The sequence below is a fragment of the Microcebus murinus genome, chromosome 20, assembly GCF_040939455.1.
Source record: "Microcebus murinus isolate Inina chromosome 20, M.murinus_Inina_mat1.0, whole genome shotgun sequence".
Taxonomy (NCBI): domain Eukaryota; kingdom Metazoa; phylum Chordata; class Mammalia; order Primates; family Cheirogaleidae; genus Microcebus; species Microcebus murinus.
The window spans coordinates 20,769,137-20,784,783 of record NC_134123.1 but is presented as its reverse complement, the minus strand read 5'-3'; the positions used below and the strand labels follow the sequence as shown (position 1 = coordinate 20,784,783).

General features: G+C 40.1%; 1 protein-coding gene and 1 non-coding gene across 2 annotated transcripts in view; one reads left to right on the top strand and one right to left on the bottom strand.

Moving 5' to 3' along the window:
- LOC105858966 (peptide deformylase, mitochondrial) overlaps window positions 1-11,126 on the top strand; it is a 48,184-nt gene extending 37,058 nt beyond the window's left edge. Inside the window, exon 3 of the transcript XR_012913691.1 lies at window positions 10,298-11,126. This is a non-coding gene — a transcript (peptide deformylase, mitochondrial). The remainder of the gene's footprint in view (window positions 1-10,297) is intronic.
- The window catches only part of SNTB2 (syntrophin beta 2), a 100,593-nt gene that overhangs the window by 23,369 nt on the left and 61,577 nt on the right, over window positions 1-15,647 (bottom strand). Inside the window, exons 3-4 of the mRNA XM_075995759.1 lie at window positions 13,676-13,886; window positions 3,370-3,512 (exon numbers count right to left, since the gene is read on the bottom strand). Coding sequence (XP_075851874.1) covers window positions 3,370-3,512; window positions 13,676-13,886 — 354 coding nt within the window. The remainder of the gene's footprint in view (window positions 1-3,369; window positions 3,513-13,675; window positions 13,887-15,647) is intronic.

Below are 15,647 nucleotides of genomic sequence, written 5' to 3'. Positions count from 1 at the left end.
TTTCAACAAAGATATTTTAAAGTTAAACTGGCTTTTTTGCCCCTGCAAGTCTGAGTAGCGAAGGACACAATGACCATTAAGTTTGGTTTGATTCATGCAAAGGCGCCTGCAATTTTACCCACTGTCACTGCAAATGTCAACAAAGTGGGGGAATAAAAGCAAACAATATCTTAGTATTACTATGAAAATAGCTTTGAACTCAGACCCCCTGAAAAAGGGGATCCCCAGAGGTCCATGAAGTATACTTTGAAAATTGCTTTACTGAACTGATTATGTAGAACTACAATGCCGGTTACATGTTGGCTATCTTAGAGTTAAATAAGTTTCCAAGTTACTCCACATATGATCCAAGTAAGACAGTGTTGGGAAGAGGTACAGGGGTATTCTACCATATTCAATTAGATTGCTAATCCCAAAACAAACATTAAAAAATATAAAGTCTAGCAGAATTTTTTCCTACAGATTTCGATTATGAAATATTTGGCAAAAGGAATCTAATTCAAACCAGCTGTTAGACTCTTGCTGAGCAGTGGTTGGTTAAGACACACTGCCAAAAGGCCCCCCTTTGTGGGGAGGCCACATGAGCTCATGCAAAGTCGTTTTGCAGCTTTTGCCCCTTAAGTCTCATAAGCCCAATGCTATTCAATATTCCACACTTTTAAGATCTTTTTCTCTTCCAGTCAAAGAAAGCTTATAGCAAAAGACTTTATAAAATCAATGTCTTTCTACCTATATCATAGATCTGGCTTTAATCTCCAGCACTGCACAAAATAAAAATCATCATTTATTACTTTCACGTTTTACTTAAACATATGCACACATACAGCTGTGGTTTCCAAGCATCTGTAAATGTGCAGTCCATGTTAATTTATATCACTCTAACATTATTTGACATTGACTTATAATTGTTAATTTATCAGGGATTATCTACTTAGATAATCAAGGTCCATATTTTCTTTTCCTTACCTATGTGTTTATGGTATCTTTTTTAGGGAAAGGAAACATTTCAGTCCTTTTTCATTGCTCCTATCAATGTCTCTCCCTCCACACTGACAAGACATAAGCACCCACTTTCTGGCCTTGACACCTCCTGTTCTGGTTCTCTCAGTGGCGGCCCCACCCAGCTGGTTGCAGAGGATGATTAAGCCCCACTTAATTCTATTGTGCAGTGCCTTCCACCTGGCCTACATGGCCACATAGAAAAACTAAACCTCTCCCCTCTGCCTGTTGTCTTTTTTTTTTTTTTTTTTTTGAGACAGAGTCTCACTTTGTTGCCCAGGCTAGAGTGAGTGCCGTGGCGTCAGCCTGGCTCACAGCAACCTCAAACTCCTGGGCTCAAGCAATCCTGTTGCCTCAGCCTCCTGAGTAGCTGGGACTACAGGCATGCGCCACCATGCCCAGCTAATTTTTTGTATATATATTTTAGTTGGTCAATTAATTTATTTCTATTTTTGGTAGAGACGGGGTCTTGCTCAGGCTGGTTTCGAACTCCTGACCTCGAGCAATCCGCCTGCCTTGGCCTCCCAAAGTGCTAGGATTACAGGCGTGAGCCACCACGCCCGGCCTTGCCTGTTGTCTTTGATCCTAATCCACAAGTACATCCTGAACAAGGAGGAAAGTATACCTGCTGTTATGTTAATTAGGCTTATTAAGAAACAATATGGCCGGGCATGGTGGCTCATGCTTGTAATCCTAGCACTCTGGGAGGCAGAGGAGGCTGACTACTTTAGGTCAGGAGTTCAAAACCAGCCTGAGCAAGAGTGAGACCTCGTCTCTACTATAAGTAGAAACAAATTAATTGGCCAACTAATAGATATAGAAAAAATTAGTCAGGCATGCCCATAGTCCCAGCTACTTGGGAGGCTCAGGCAGCAGGACTGCTTGAGCCAAGGAGTTTGAGATTGCTGTGAGCTAGGTTGATGCCACAGCACTCACTCTAGCCTGTACAACAAAGCAAGACCCTGCTTCAAAAAAAAAACATATTGGTTTTTTTTTTTTTTTTAAGGGCTAGGTGCAATGGCTCGTGCCTGTAATCCCAGCACTTTGGGAGGCCAAGGTGGGAGGTTTTCTCTGAGGACAGTTTGACATCCGCCTAGCCAAGGTGACACAGTGGTCTCTACAAAAAAAAATAAATAAATAAATCAGCCAGGCATTGTGGCACTCACCTGTAGTCCCAACTACAGGGAGGCTAAGATAGGACTGCTTGAGCCCGGAAGTTCTAGGTTACAGTGAGCTATAATTGAGCCACTGTACTCCAACCTAGGTGACAGCAGGACCCTGTCTCTAAAGAAAAAAAAAATGGTAGTAATAATTCCTTCAAGACAGAAGAGCACTGCAGAAACAGTCACTGGGATTTCAGTAGCCACTGTACCCAGCATGACTTGGAGGAATTAATGAGGGTACACCTCATTGATTCTGAGGCTCAACAAATCCTTTAATTCTATTCTGTGATCTAGGAGCTCCAGTTGTAAATTACAGAGATACTCCAGGAAGGCTATGTGAAAATTATATTTTTATAAAAAGAAAAATACATGTAAGGGAACTTGGTGAGTTGAGAGAAATCCTATATAAAGTAAAAGTCTTTCTGGCATGCAAAGAATATTCTTCCTTTCAAGAATCTGTCTACTCAAAGCAGGAAATCCCCCCCCATTGTTCCCCTTGGGCTATATCAGATGGTTCCATCATTTAGCTCTTTTGACTACCAAATACTTTTACTGTGGGGCTCCTTTTTAATGTGTAGTTTTTGAGTTATATCAACACCCCATTCTTTAAGTCCAAATAGAACTGAATTGGAATATATTTTCCATTCCTGGCCCCCAAATCTAATTTTCACTATTCTTTTCCCTTACAACCCCCACATCTGGCATGGTAGAAACATCCTGTAGCTTTAGGCCAAATCAATGTTTATTTTGTATAATCAAAATTATGTGCTCCTTACATTAGAGAAAGAGAAGTTGAAGAATATTTCGGCTGAATTGTATGGTTTATCCACAGTACCACATTCTGGTTTAAATGATTTCATCACTCAGTCAAAAGGCTGCAGTGGTTTTCTAGTCACAGTCAATAAAATAAAGAAAAAGTCCCTATTATCTTCATGACTAAGCAAGCCTTGAAAAGGAACAGTTATAGAAAGTTGCTTTAACAACTTAGAAAGTGCACACAAAAATACTAGTGACAGAAACAATTTATTCTGAGCCAGGAGCTGCAAAATGATCAATAAGGTTGTTAAAGAAAAGTTTTTATCTACATCAACTATTTATCACCTATTTAAATGCTACTTAAGACACCTAAGATAATACGATTCACTTTAAAACTGTTTGGTAGATTTAGAGTAGGATAATTATATTACTTTTTTGTCTTTAGTCTTACCTTGTAGCAACAAGAGGGTAGCTATGACATGGTGATGCCCAGGCATCTCTTGTCCATGGCATACAATCATAGAGCAGAAGGTCCTTCTCAGTCACAGCCATCAGGACAGGTCTCCATTGCTGTCTTCCACCATCTAGTTTTGCCTGTTATAGTGATAAAATCCAGAAATCAGAGCTAACTGTAATGATATGTCTTTATAGAATAAAAAGTTCCTTTAGTGATAGAATGGAAACTCACCGTGGTAGGCCATCTCCCCATCCTACCAGACTTAGCCTACGAGAGACTTCCTACCCACTGGTAAGGATTCTCCACTAGGAGGTGTGAGGTAGTGTGTATATTTGAAAAAGATCTCCCTCAGTGAGTCGAAGACATTATTTAGCCATACAGTATAGTTTTTTCCCCCATTCCACAATAACTGAATATCACCAATTCTTTTTTTTTTTTTTTTTTTTTTTTGGAGACAGAGTCTCACTCTGTTGCCCTAGGTGAGCTACCACCATGCCTGGCCTGAATATCATTTGTATGTGATACAATACTTGTATGGTATTGTAATTACAATTACCAATTGTAATTAAGTACATAGTAATGTGTTCAAAATAATAGTTTCAGTTTTCTAATGTGTGAGTAACATCTTCTAAGTACATGATCGAAACTACTACTACCTAGTCCTATTAGGATAGAAATCCTACAAAATGAGTCTCTATGATCTAAACATAAATGTTTTCCAAATGTTTTTGATCAAGAACTATAATAAATGTTTTACATTGCAACCCAATACACACATACATAGATAACTGAATAATACATTTTCCAAAACAACAACTCTACATTTTGTGCAATGTACTCTGATAATAATTCTACTTTTTTAAAATGCCAATCATGGCTGGGCATGGTGTAATCCAAGAACTTTGGGAGGCTGAGGTGGGAGGATCACTTGATGCCAGGAGTTCCAGACCAGCTTGGGCAACATATTGAGACCCTGCCTCTACAAATAATAGGAAAATTAGCTGCGCATGGTGGCATACCCCTGTAGTCCTAGCTACTGGGGAGGATGAGGCAGGAAGATCGCTTGAGCCCAGGAGTTGGAGGCTGCAGTGAGCTATAGTCCCAAAAAATAAAAATGTTGATTATGATTCACTAATGTTGTGTTTTACAAAACACTGATACATTGTCAAAGAGTTTCTCATTTTATTTTAAAAAGCTTATATTTCTGCTTCAAATATACCATTGCACTTACTTGTATAAAATTCAGTTATCTCTGAAAAGGTTTAAAAATGCAGGAAAACAAGCACTATTTATCCATACTGTCAAGGATCCAAGGCCAAAAAGTGAAAGACTATATTCAAGAAAAGGCCTATCATCAAAACTTTTGCCCTCCTCAGATGAGACCTTTCAGCAAGGACTGTTTAACAACACTGTATGTTAACAATGATCCTTCAGCTCACTATCACTGACAGCTTCAAGTAGATCAATCATTTGCCTCTTAAAGAGTTGTGTTCAGAGCCACTTTTCATTGTCTTTTCCTTAATGACTTATGAAAGTAACTTGGACACGGCAGAACATCTTACATCTATAATCTGACAGTGGCCTAAGTGGTTCGGTGGTACACCATCTACCACAGGGACTCTTTTCTCCTAGCCAGAGCCACCAGCTAGATTCCAAGAGTGGTAAACAAACTCCAGCTACTATGTGCTGAAGGCAACAAAAAACATAACCCAACTCTGAGAATTGAAGCATAGTACTATAGAAATAATTACACATTTCTTATCAGTGAACTCTAATTTTCTAAGACTATATATATTAGTCTACAGGTAACTCTGCAATATCAGCTCTAAAGACATTCCCTCAGTTCTTATATTTTTGGATCATAGATACCCCAAAGGGAATTCTAGTTTATGTTCACTAGAGTAAGTGTTTCTCCCCAAGATGATTATGGACAATATTTCAATAGGGAAAATAATATAAAATCTGCCCAAGGAGTTAAAATGATTTTTAAAACTAAATTTTTTCCCCTAAGTTACAGGAGAGATTTTGAAAAATTTAATATACTGATTTTGCTTAACAGTGTTGTTATTAGAACTTCAAAAACAAAACGACACCACGCCTGGCTACTCTTTTCTATTTGTGGTAGAGATGGGGCCTTGCTCTTGCTCAGGCTGGTCTCTCAAGCAGTCCTCTCCTGCCTCGGCCTCCAGGAGTGATAGGATTACAGGTGTGAGCCACTCCACTTGGCCATAATTAACTTTTTTTTTTTTTTTTTTTGGAGTCAGGGTCTCTGTTGCCCTGGCTAGTGTGCGGTGGCATCAGCCTAGCTCACAGTAACCTCAGACTCCTGGGCTCCAGTGATCCTACTGTCTCAGCCTCCCAAGTAGCTGGGACTACAGGCATGCACCACCATGCCCAGCTAACTTTTTGTATATATTTTAAGTTGACCAATTTCTATTTTTAGTAGAGACGGGGTCTCACTCTTGCTCAGACCGGTTTCGAACTCCTGACCTTGAGTGATTCGCCCACCTCAGCCTCCCAGAGTGCTAGGATTACAGGCGTGAGCTACTATGCCCAGCCAATTAACAATTTTTTAAAGTGTTTATTCTTTAGCTCTTTTAAGTCCTTAGTTTTTACAGAACATCTTTTCCCTCTTCTAGTTACTACTGAAGAAAAGTGAACCCTCAATTTTAGTCATTCTGTTTGCTTATCTGCCTTAATTTTTAAGGATACTGTTTGTTTTCACTAGAGTCAAAATGCTGCCTGCTATATATAGTATGTGTTTTCGGTTGTGGTATCAGCACAAGCAGCCTTGGGGCTCCACTACTCAGTTTTTGGCTGGAGACAAAACGAGTACTAAATTTAGGGCTTAGTTTGCTTGTGTTTCAATACTCACACATAATTCACCTGGCCAAACAACAGCCTTCTCCAAATTTTATGTCCTAATACATAGAGTTGGATAGCACTAAAGATGAAAAAACACTAATAGTTATTATTCATTCCCTAGATCCCTTAATCCTCTAAATCTCTTTTTGACAGGCAATACACTTCTTTTTATTTTATTATTACAGTAGAAATCAGAAAGCAAAAACTCATCTTTGGTGCAAGGGTGGAGGAAAAACTAAATCGTTCCACTACTCCAGAGTTAGTGTGTATGTTCCTAATTTCACTCTTATACAATTTGGCATTATCAGGGACAAAGTAGGAACTGTTAAGGCAAAGCTTTTCTTTGGCTGTTCTCATCAATACCCAAATGCATCTAAAAACTGATTTCATAGGTAATACATGTCCTCCATTTGGTCAACTCAAAACTTCCTTTTATGAATATAACCAGGCCTGGCAAGGTGGCTCATGCCTTTAATCCCAGCACTTGGGAGGCCGGGGTGCAAATCATATCAGACCATAAGTTTGAGACTAGTCTGGGCAACATAGCACGACTCTGTCTCTAAAAAAATAAAAATAAAAAAAAATCAGCCAGGCATGTAGTTCTAGCTCTTTGGGAGGCTGAGGTAGGAAAATCACTTGAGCCCAGGAATGAAGGTTGTAGTGAGCTATGATCAGGCTACTGCATGCCAGTCTGAGTAACAGAGCAAGATCCTGTCTCTTAAAAATTTTAAAAACGGGCCAGGCGTGGTGGATCACTCAAGGTCAGGAGTTCGAAACCAGCCTGAGGAAGAGCGAGACCCCGTCTCTACCAAAAAATAGAAATAAATTAATTAGCCAACTAAAAATATATACAAAAAATTAGCCGAGCAGGGTGGTGAATGCCTGTAGTCCCAGCTATGTGGGAGGCTGAGGCAGAAGGATTGCTTGAGCCCAGGAGTTTGACGTTGTTGTGAGCTAGGCTGACTGCCACGGCACTCTAGCCTGGGCAACAGACTGAGATTCTGTCTCAAAAATAAATAAATAAATAATAAAATAAAAAAAGGATAAAGGACCCAAATAGATATTCTCAAAAGACATCAGCTATACAAAAAATTACCCAACATCTCTAATCATCCGAGAATGTAAATAAAAATGACAATGAGATATCACCTCACACCTGTTACATTGGCTGTCAGCAAAAAGATGAAAGACAGTGGTGTGGAGAAAAGGGAACCCTTCCACACTGTTGGTGGGAATGTAAATTATTATAGTCATGTGAGAAAACTGTATGTAGGTCTTCAAAAAAACTGAAAAATGAACTACCATATGATGCAGCAACCCCACTTCTGGGTAAATATCCAATGCAATTGAAATCAGTATGTCAAAGATACGGCTACACCCCCATGTTCAATGCACCATTATTGACAATAGCCAACATATGGAAACAACCACTGTGCCTGTCAACGTACAAGTGGGTTAAAAAAAAGTGACTCATATATACACAATGGAATACTATTCAGCCTTTAAAAAGCAGGAAATTCTGTCATTTGTGACAACAAAGATGGACCTATAGGTCATTATGATAAGTAAAATAAGTCAGGCACAGAAAAACAAATGTGTCACTTACGTGCAGAAGGGTGGTTCCCAGATGCTGGGGATGGGTAGTAGACAGGGAAAGGGGACATGTTGGTTAAAGGGATACAGGCCCTAGGTGCGGGGGCTCATGCTTGTAGTCCTAGCACTTTGGGAGGCTGAGGTGGGAGGATTGCTTAAACCCAGGAGTTTGAGGTTGCAGTGAGCTATGATGATGCCACTGCACTCCTGATCAGGCAACAAAATGTACTGTGTATTTTAAAATAGCTAAAAGAAAGGATTTTAAGTTTACTCATCACAAATATTTGAGGTGATGGATATGTAAATTAGCCCAATATGATAATTCCACAATGTATACATGTATCAAAACATCACAGGAGAGGGGGCAGAGCAAGATGGCCAAATAGAAACCTATAGTGATCATTCCTCCACCTGAACACCAAATTCAACAACTGTCCATGCAAGCACATACCTTAAGAAGAACCAAAAATCAGGTGAGCGATCATACTACCTGGTTTTACCACTGCATCATGGAAAGAGGCACTGAAGAGGCCAGAAAAGACAATCTTGCGTCGCCTATGCCACCCCTCCCCATCCCTGGCATACAAATGGCCAATGGGTGTATGAAAAACTGCTCTACATCATTAGTTATCAGAGAAATGCAAAGCAAAACTACAATGAGATATCATCTCACACCTATTAAAATGACTTTTGTCAAAAAGGCAATAATGAATGCTGGAGAAAGGGGAACCTTTGTAAACTGTTGATGGGCATGTAAATTGGTGCAACCACTATGGAAAACGGTATGGAGGTTCCTCAAAAAACTAAAAATGGAACTCCTGTATGCCCCAGCAATCCCACGGGTGGGGAATTCAGTCTATCAAAAGATATCTGCACGCCTATGTTTATTACAGTACTATTCACAATAGCCAAGATTTGGAATCAACCTTAGTGTCCATCAACAGATGAATGGACAAAGAAATTGTGGTACATACACACAATGGAATATCATATAGCCACAAAAAGAATGAAATCCTGCCCTTTGCCACAACATGGATGGAACTGAAGAATATTAAGTGAAATAAGCCAAGCACAGAAAGACAGATCTCACACATTTTTATATGTGGGAGCTAAACATTAAAAACAATTGATCTCATGGAGACAGAACGTAGAATGATGGTTACCAGAGGTTAGGAAGGGTCGCAAAGAGGGGATGATAAAGTGGTGGATGGTTAATGGGTATAAAAATATATAGTTAAATGGAATGAACAATATTTGATAGCACAACAAAGTATAATCAACAGTAAGTTAGGGTACACTTAAAAATAACTAAGAGAGTGGAATTAGAATGTTCCTAACACGGCCGGGCGCTGTGGCTCACGCCTGTAATCCTAGCTCTTGGGAGGCCGAGGCAGGCGGATTGCTCAAGGTCAGGAGTTCAAAACCAGCCTGAGCGAGACCCCGTCTCTACTATAAATAGAAAGAAATTAATTGGCCAACTGATATATATATAAAAAATGAGCCGGGCATGGTGGCGCATGCCTGTAGTCCCAGCTACTCGGGAGGCTGAGGCAGAAGGATCACTCGAGCCCAGGAGTTTGAGGTTGCTGTGAGCTAGGCTGACGCCACGGGACTCACTCTAGCCTGGACAACAAAGCGAGACTCTGTCTCAAAAAAAAAAAAAAAAAAAAAAAAAAAAAATGTTCCTAACACAAAGAAATGATAAATGGCTGAGGTGATGGATACCCCACTTACACTGATTTGATTAATTCACAATGTATGCCCATATCAAAACATCACACGTTCCCTGGAAAGATACGATTATTATAATATGCCCATAATTAAAAATTTAAAAAAATTAAAACCCCCAAAACGTCACAAATATCACATTGTACCCCATGAATATATACAATTATTTGTCAATTAAACACTGTAAGGCTGGGCACAGTGGCTCACGCCTGTAATCCTAGCACTCTGGGAGGCCGAGGCAGGCAAATCATCAAGGTCAGGAGTTCGAAACCAGCCTGAGCAAGAGTGAGACCCTGGTCTCTACTAAAAAGAGAGAAATTAATTGGCCAACTAAAAATATATAGAAAAAATTAGCCAGGCATGGTGGCACATGCCTGTAGTCTCAGCTACTGGGGAGGCTGAGACAGAAGGATTGCTTGAGCCCAGAAGTTTGAGGTTGCTGTGAGCTAGGCTGACGCCAGGGCACTCTAGCCTGGGCAACAGAGTGAGATTCTGTCTCAAAAAAAAAAAAAAAAAAATTACAAAAGAATATATATCCTTTGTGGTAGTTGTAAAGTATGTCCATGAATTCTTTGCTATTCTTCTCCTTCAAGAGGTAGAACCTGGATTTCTTCCCCTTGGGTATAGGATGGACTTAGGGACTCACTTCTTTTGAAAGGAATAAAGCAACAACGTATGACTTCAGAGACTAGGTCATAAAAGGCACTGTGTCTTCCATCCTTGTTCTCTCTCTCAGATCACGTATTTCAGGGAAAACCAGCAGCTATGTCACGAGGACACTCAGGCAGCCAGCCCTGTGGAAAGGCACACATGGCAAGGAAGTGGGGACTTCTGCCAACAGCCAGGAAGAAACTGAGGGTTCCTATAACAGCCTCATTCATGAATCATCCTGGAAATAAACTGGCCAGCAACAGTCAAGCCCTCAGATGACAGCCACCCTGGCTCATCACTTGATTCCAACTTCACCAGAGATCTTGGGCTAGAACCACCCAGGTAGGCTGCATCAGATTTCTGATCCTTAGAAACCAAGTGAGGTGAATGTTATTTTAAACCACTAAGTCTCAGGGGCAATTTGTTACGTAGTGATACATAACTAATAACCCTTTAATTCACCACTTCTGTGGATCTGACCTACAGGTATAGAAATATTCCCCTACTCTCTGAACTCTCACTACCCAAATTATCCAAACTTACTGACCAAAGTTTTACTACTCACTATTAGAAACTTAAGAACCAAATGGGCCAGGCACAGTGGCTCACACCTGTGATCCTAGCACTCTGGGAAGCCAAGGCCGGCTGATTGCTTGAGGTCAGGAGTTCGAAACCAGCCTGGGCAAGAGCGAGACCCCGTCTCTACTATAAATAGAAAGAAATTAATTGGCCAACTAACATATAGAAAAAATTAGCCGGGCATGGTGGCGCATGCCTGTAGTCCCAGCTACTCGGGAGGCTGAGGCAGCAGGATCGCTTGAGCCCAGGAGTTTGAGGTTGCTGTGAGCTAGGCTGACGCCACGGCACTCACTCTGGCCTGGGCAACAAAGCGAGACTCTGTCTCAAAAAAACAAAACAAAACAAAAAAATGTATTCAGATGATGTGGCTTCCCTTATCTGATCTATTTCAGGAGTTTAGATAGTGTAGCATCATTTTTAATGACAAAACATTGTAACAAAAAATTGGGTAAGTGTTCTACAGGTGTTTAGAAAAAAAAGAATGATGTAGCTCTCTGTGCATCGACACGGAAAGCTCTCCAGGATATACTGTTTAATGAAACAAAAAGCAAGGTATAAAGTAATATGCATTATATGCTATCTTTTTTAAGAGAGGAAAAGAACATATGCTCATATTTTCTTTTTATTTGCATAAAGGAACTCTCAAAAGATTCAAATGGAGAGGAATAAGAGTAATTACCTCTCTGGGGGAGAGTGGATGGGAACGAGGAGGATGGGGGACAGGAACAAGGGCTAGAGTTTTTACCCGTTAACTTTTTTTTTTTTTTTTTGAGACAGAGTCTCGCTTTGTTGCCCAGGCTAGAGTGAGTGCCGTGGCGTCAGCCTAGCTCACAGCAACCTCAAACTCCTGGGCTCAAGCGATCCTGCTGCCTCAGCCTCCCGAGTAGCTGGGACTACAGGCATGCGCCACCATGCCCGGCTAATTTTTTCTATATGTTAGTTGGCCAATTAATTTCTTTCTATTTATAGTAGAGACGGGGTCTCGCTCTTGCTCAGGCTGGTTTTGAACTCCTGACCTCGAGCAATCCGCCCACCTCGGCCTCCCGGAGTGCTAGGATTACAGGCGTGAGCCACCACGCCAGGCCTCATTAACTTTTTATTCTTTGACTTCTAAACCATGTGAATGTGTTACCTGTTTAAAATCATTAAGACTTTAACATTGCGAAAGCACAGAACAATTACCACTCAGTCCAGTCTTTCAATTAACATATAAAAATAACAATGAGGAACACAACTGAAATGTTAAATAAAACTTTCAAAGCCATAAGTACTTATACCATGATTTTCATTAGTTTCTTTGCTTAGTTATCCGAATTGTGCTTCATGGAAATGATCACTGTACTAATTCTGTGTTCTCATGTATCATAATTTTATTTGAAATGTTCGTAAAATTTCAGAGGTAAAAAAAAAAAAAATTACCCAAAATTGGTCATACCTTGCAATTATCTGGGGAGCTACCAACCAAGTCTGCCACGCAATCTTGCCACAGATCTACAAAATCAGAACTTTACTGGGGACAACATCCTCTCCAAATAAACAAAATCAACCTTGATTCAAAAAGAAGAAAAAAATCAGGACTTTCTTGGGGTGGAGGATCAGATCTGGGAAATTATTTGACACAGGATCTTGCTTTGTTACTTAAGCTAGAGTGCAGTGGTGTGATCATAACTTACTGCAAAACTCCAGTTCCTGGGCTCAAGGATCCTCCTCAGTAGCTGGGACTACAGCCTTCTACCACCTCCCTCAACTAATTTTCTTTTCTTTTTTTTGTAGAGACAGGGTCTTGCTATTCCCCAGGCTGGTCTTGAACTCCTGGGTTCAAGTGATCCTCCCCAAAATGCTGGGATTACACGCATGAGCCCCCCATACCTGGCCTTAAACCACGTTAAACAAAAATCAAAAATGAAAGAAGAGAAAACTCTTTGGGCTGATTCGGATGTATCTGGGAGCCAAGGTCAAGTCCACTCTCTACTCCTTTGCGCACATATGAGGGAACAAGGACTCTAAAGAAATTTTAAAAATCTAAAAACAGACCTAGCACTTGAACGCTCATCCCTGAACCCGTTAGTTCAGTCTTTTTTCCAACCCTCTGGCCCAGCTGACAGTATAGGACCAGAAAGGAAAAGGCATGTAACATAATACCACATAGAAATTTTACTCCCCTTTATCAAACCTGAGATCTAAAATAAATTGGATTTTTGTCTTCTTCCTTTCCCTTTACTCAACATCCATTTTGGCTTTCTTGTTTCTTTTCCTTTCATTTTTCAGGTATGGAAGACAATTGTACCTTTGTCTAATGGCTTGTAAAATATTTTGTGTATTTTATGCTTTTCCCAGAGCAGAGGAATACACTAGAGCCTGCTGCCCACAAAAACTCTCCCCAACCCTTGTTCAAGTCTGTTGGCAAAGTGTGACCCCTGGGCCAAATCTAGCCCATCACTTGTTTTTGTAAATAAAGTTGTACTGAAACACAGTCACACCCATTCATTTTCATATCCTCTATGACTGTTTTCTTGCTACAACGGCACAGTCTAGTGGTTGCAATGCTATGTCCCTTTACAGAAAAAGTTTGCGGACCCTAGTCTAAAATCATGAAATTACCCTCTGTCATTAAGGATAGAGTTGTAGTAAGAACCTCTTTTTAGTTCTATTGTGATGGTGATTATCATGACATTCCATTCTTCCCAGTGGAAGTGATAATTAGCACCAAAGAGCTAAATGGTAGAAAGGAAAAAAGAGAAGAGAACAAAAGACTGACAAAAGCTCTGTAAGCTAGGTATCTAAGACCTAACAGTATGATAAATATTATAGACATATGAAATGAGGGAGCCATTCTGCCTCTGAATGGGTACCAGGTGAGCCCTGGCCATGCCTCCCAGCCTACCTGTTCTGCCAGCCAGGCAATATGCTTGACCTCTTTGCTGCCTCCTGCTGTACTGGTTGCACCAAGCATGGCATTGAGTTCAGCCAACACCTGTGGGAGGAGAGCCATTATGTTGGTGTGGATAGCTACGAACCAGGAGTGTGCCGTGGCTGTGTCCTTGCAGCGTAGGATCAACGTGTTCCTGCTATCAGGAGAATGTAGCTCTATCAATCTGTGTGGAAAAAGGGAAAAAAAAAGTGAGCTAGGTCAGAAGTCATCAAACCTGCTAGAGTTTAACATACATTACTGCAAATCTATTTTAATTTTGCATTCCTCAAATAAAGATAATTTCTCTTAATTCCCTAGAGTCTAATTCCAGAGAAAACCACATATGGAAAGATAATCATCAGAAAGACTAACTGCTGGATCTGTTGTTTCAGCATGTTAATGTAATGAGCTACAATGAGGGAACATACTGTATAGTCTACAGTAGGACACTTTGCACTTTAATATCCATGTCAAAGAAATGAAAAGCATGCTTCCTGAACCTCATAGGCATGTTGTAAAGAAAGAACTGATATTCTTTTAAATATTTAGGAAATTCTGGTATAACATAGTGCCAGGTTAAAACAACCTATTGCCAAATAATGAAATAAAATTTACATGATGTAAAATAAAGAAAAAGGTAATTAGCAGAAAAATATTATTCTTTATGAAAATTTGGAACTGTGGGTAACATCGTGTGATTAAATCATCTAATGAGTCATGGTGAAAGTATAGTTAAGAGATCTTCAACACTATGACTGTTCTGTATTAATGCTGAACTGAGAATCTATATATTGTTTTTGGGACAGAGTCTCACTTTGTTGTCCAGGCTAGAGTGAGTGCCGTGCTCACAGCAACCTCAAACTCCTGGGCTCGAGCAATCCTGCTGCCTCAGCCTCCCGAGTAGCTGGGACTACAGGCATGCACCGCCATGCCCGGCTCATTTCTTCTATATATGTATTAGTTGGCCAATTAATTTATATCTGTTTATAGTAGAGACAGGGTCTCGCTCTTGCTCAGGCTGGTTTCGAACTCCTCACCTCGTGTAATCTGCCCGCCTCGGCCTCCCAGAGTGCTAGGATTACAGGCATGAGCCACCGCGCCTGGCCTTCCTTTCTTAAATAAACATTTACTGAGCACCTAGTAAATGTCAGATACTGTGCTCAACACTGGTATTGGAGAGAGAGTCATGACAAAAATAACAATAAAGCCAGTCTCTGCCCTCACTGAGCCTATAGTGTAATGGGGAAAGCAGAAAATGAATAATTAATGGAACATAATTACAGGTTATAAAAAGTGTTAAAAAGGACAGTGATGACTACTATGATGTTCTTGCCTTAAAAAGCACTCCTAAGGTGGTAGTAGCAAAGCAGGACCGCAATGGAAACCTCTAGACTTCTGGAGCATACTTACCAGGCTGGTGTCATGCTATAATACAATCTGCAACCACATCAACCTGGTACCTATCTACTTATCCCACTCACCTGCCCTCCTATTGGAAATACCCATCTGATTACCTCCAGGCCTAGCTACCAGTCTATCTTTTATATGACTTCAAATTTCTAGGGCAATAGCCAAATATATCAAAATTTCTAGAAAATAGCCAAAACATAAAATAAAAGCTATGAACAACCAACGTGCTTAAGAAAGTCCATACATGAAAGTTCGTATTACTTAGATGAAAATCTTCAGATAGTAAATCATAAGCTATTTGCTTTTGTTTTAGATATAGTTCTGGTGAGTTCATTTATTTGGTTTCCTATTCTATAACTAAATATAGTGAGAGTTAGCTTGAGATGGGAATTGGGTCTTAAAGCTAGAAGAGTTGTAAAAAAAAAAGATTAAACTGAAAATTAAATTTATTAAAAAAAATTTAGAGGGTCTTGAATAGCATGTTAAGTCTGGATATTAATTAGTAACTAACATGGAAATCACTAAGGATTCTCAA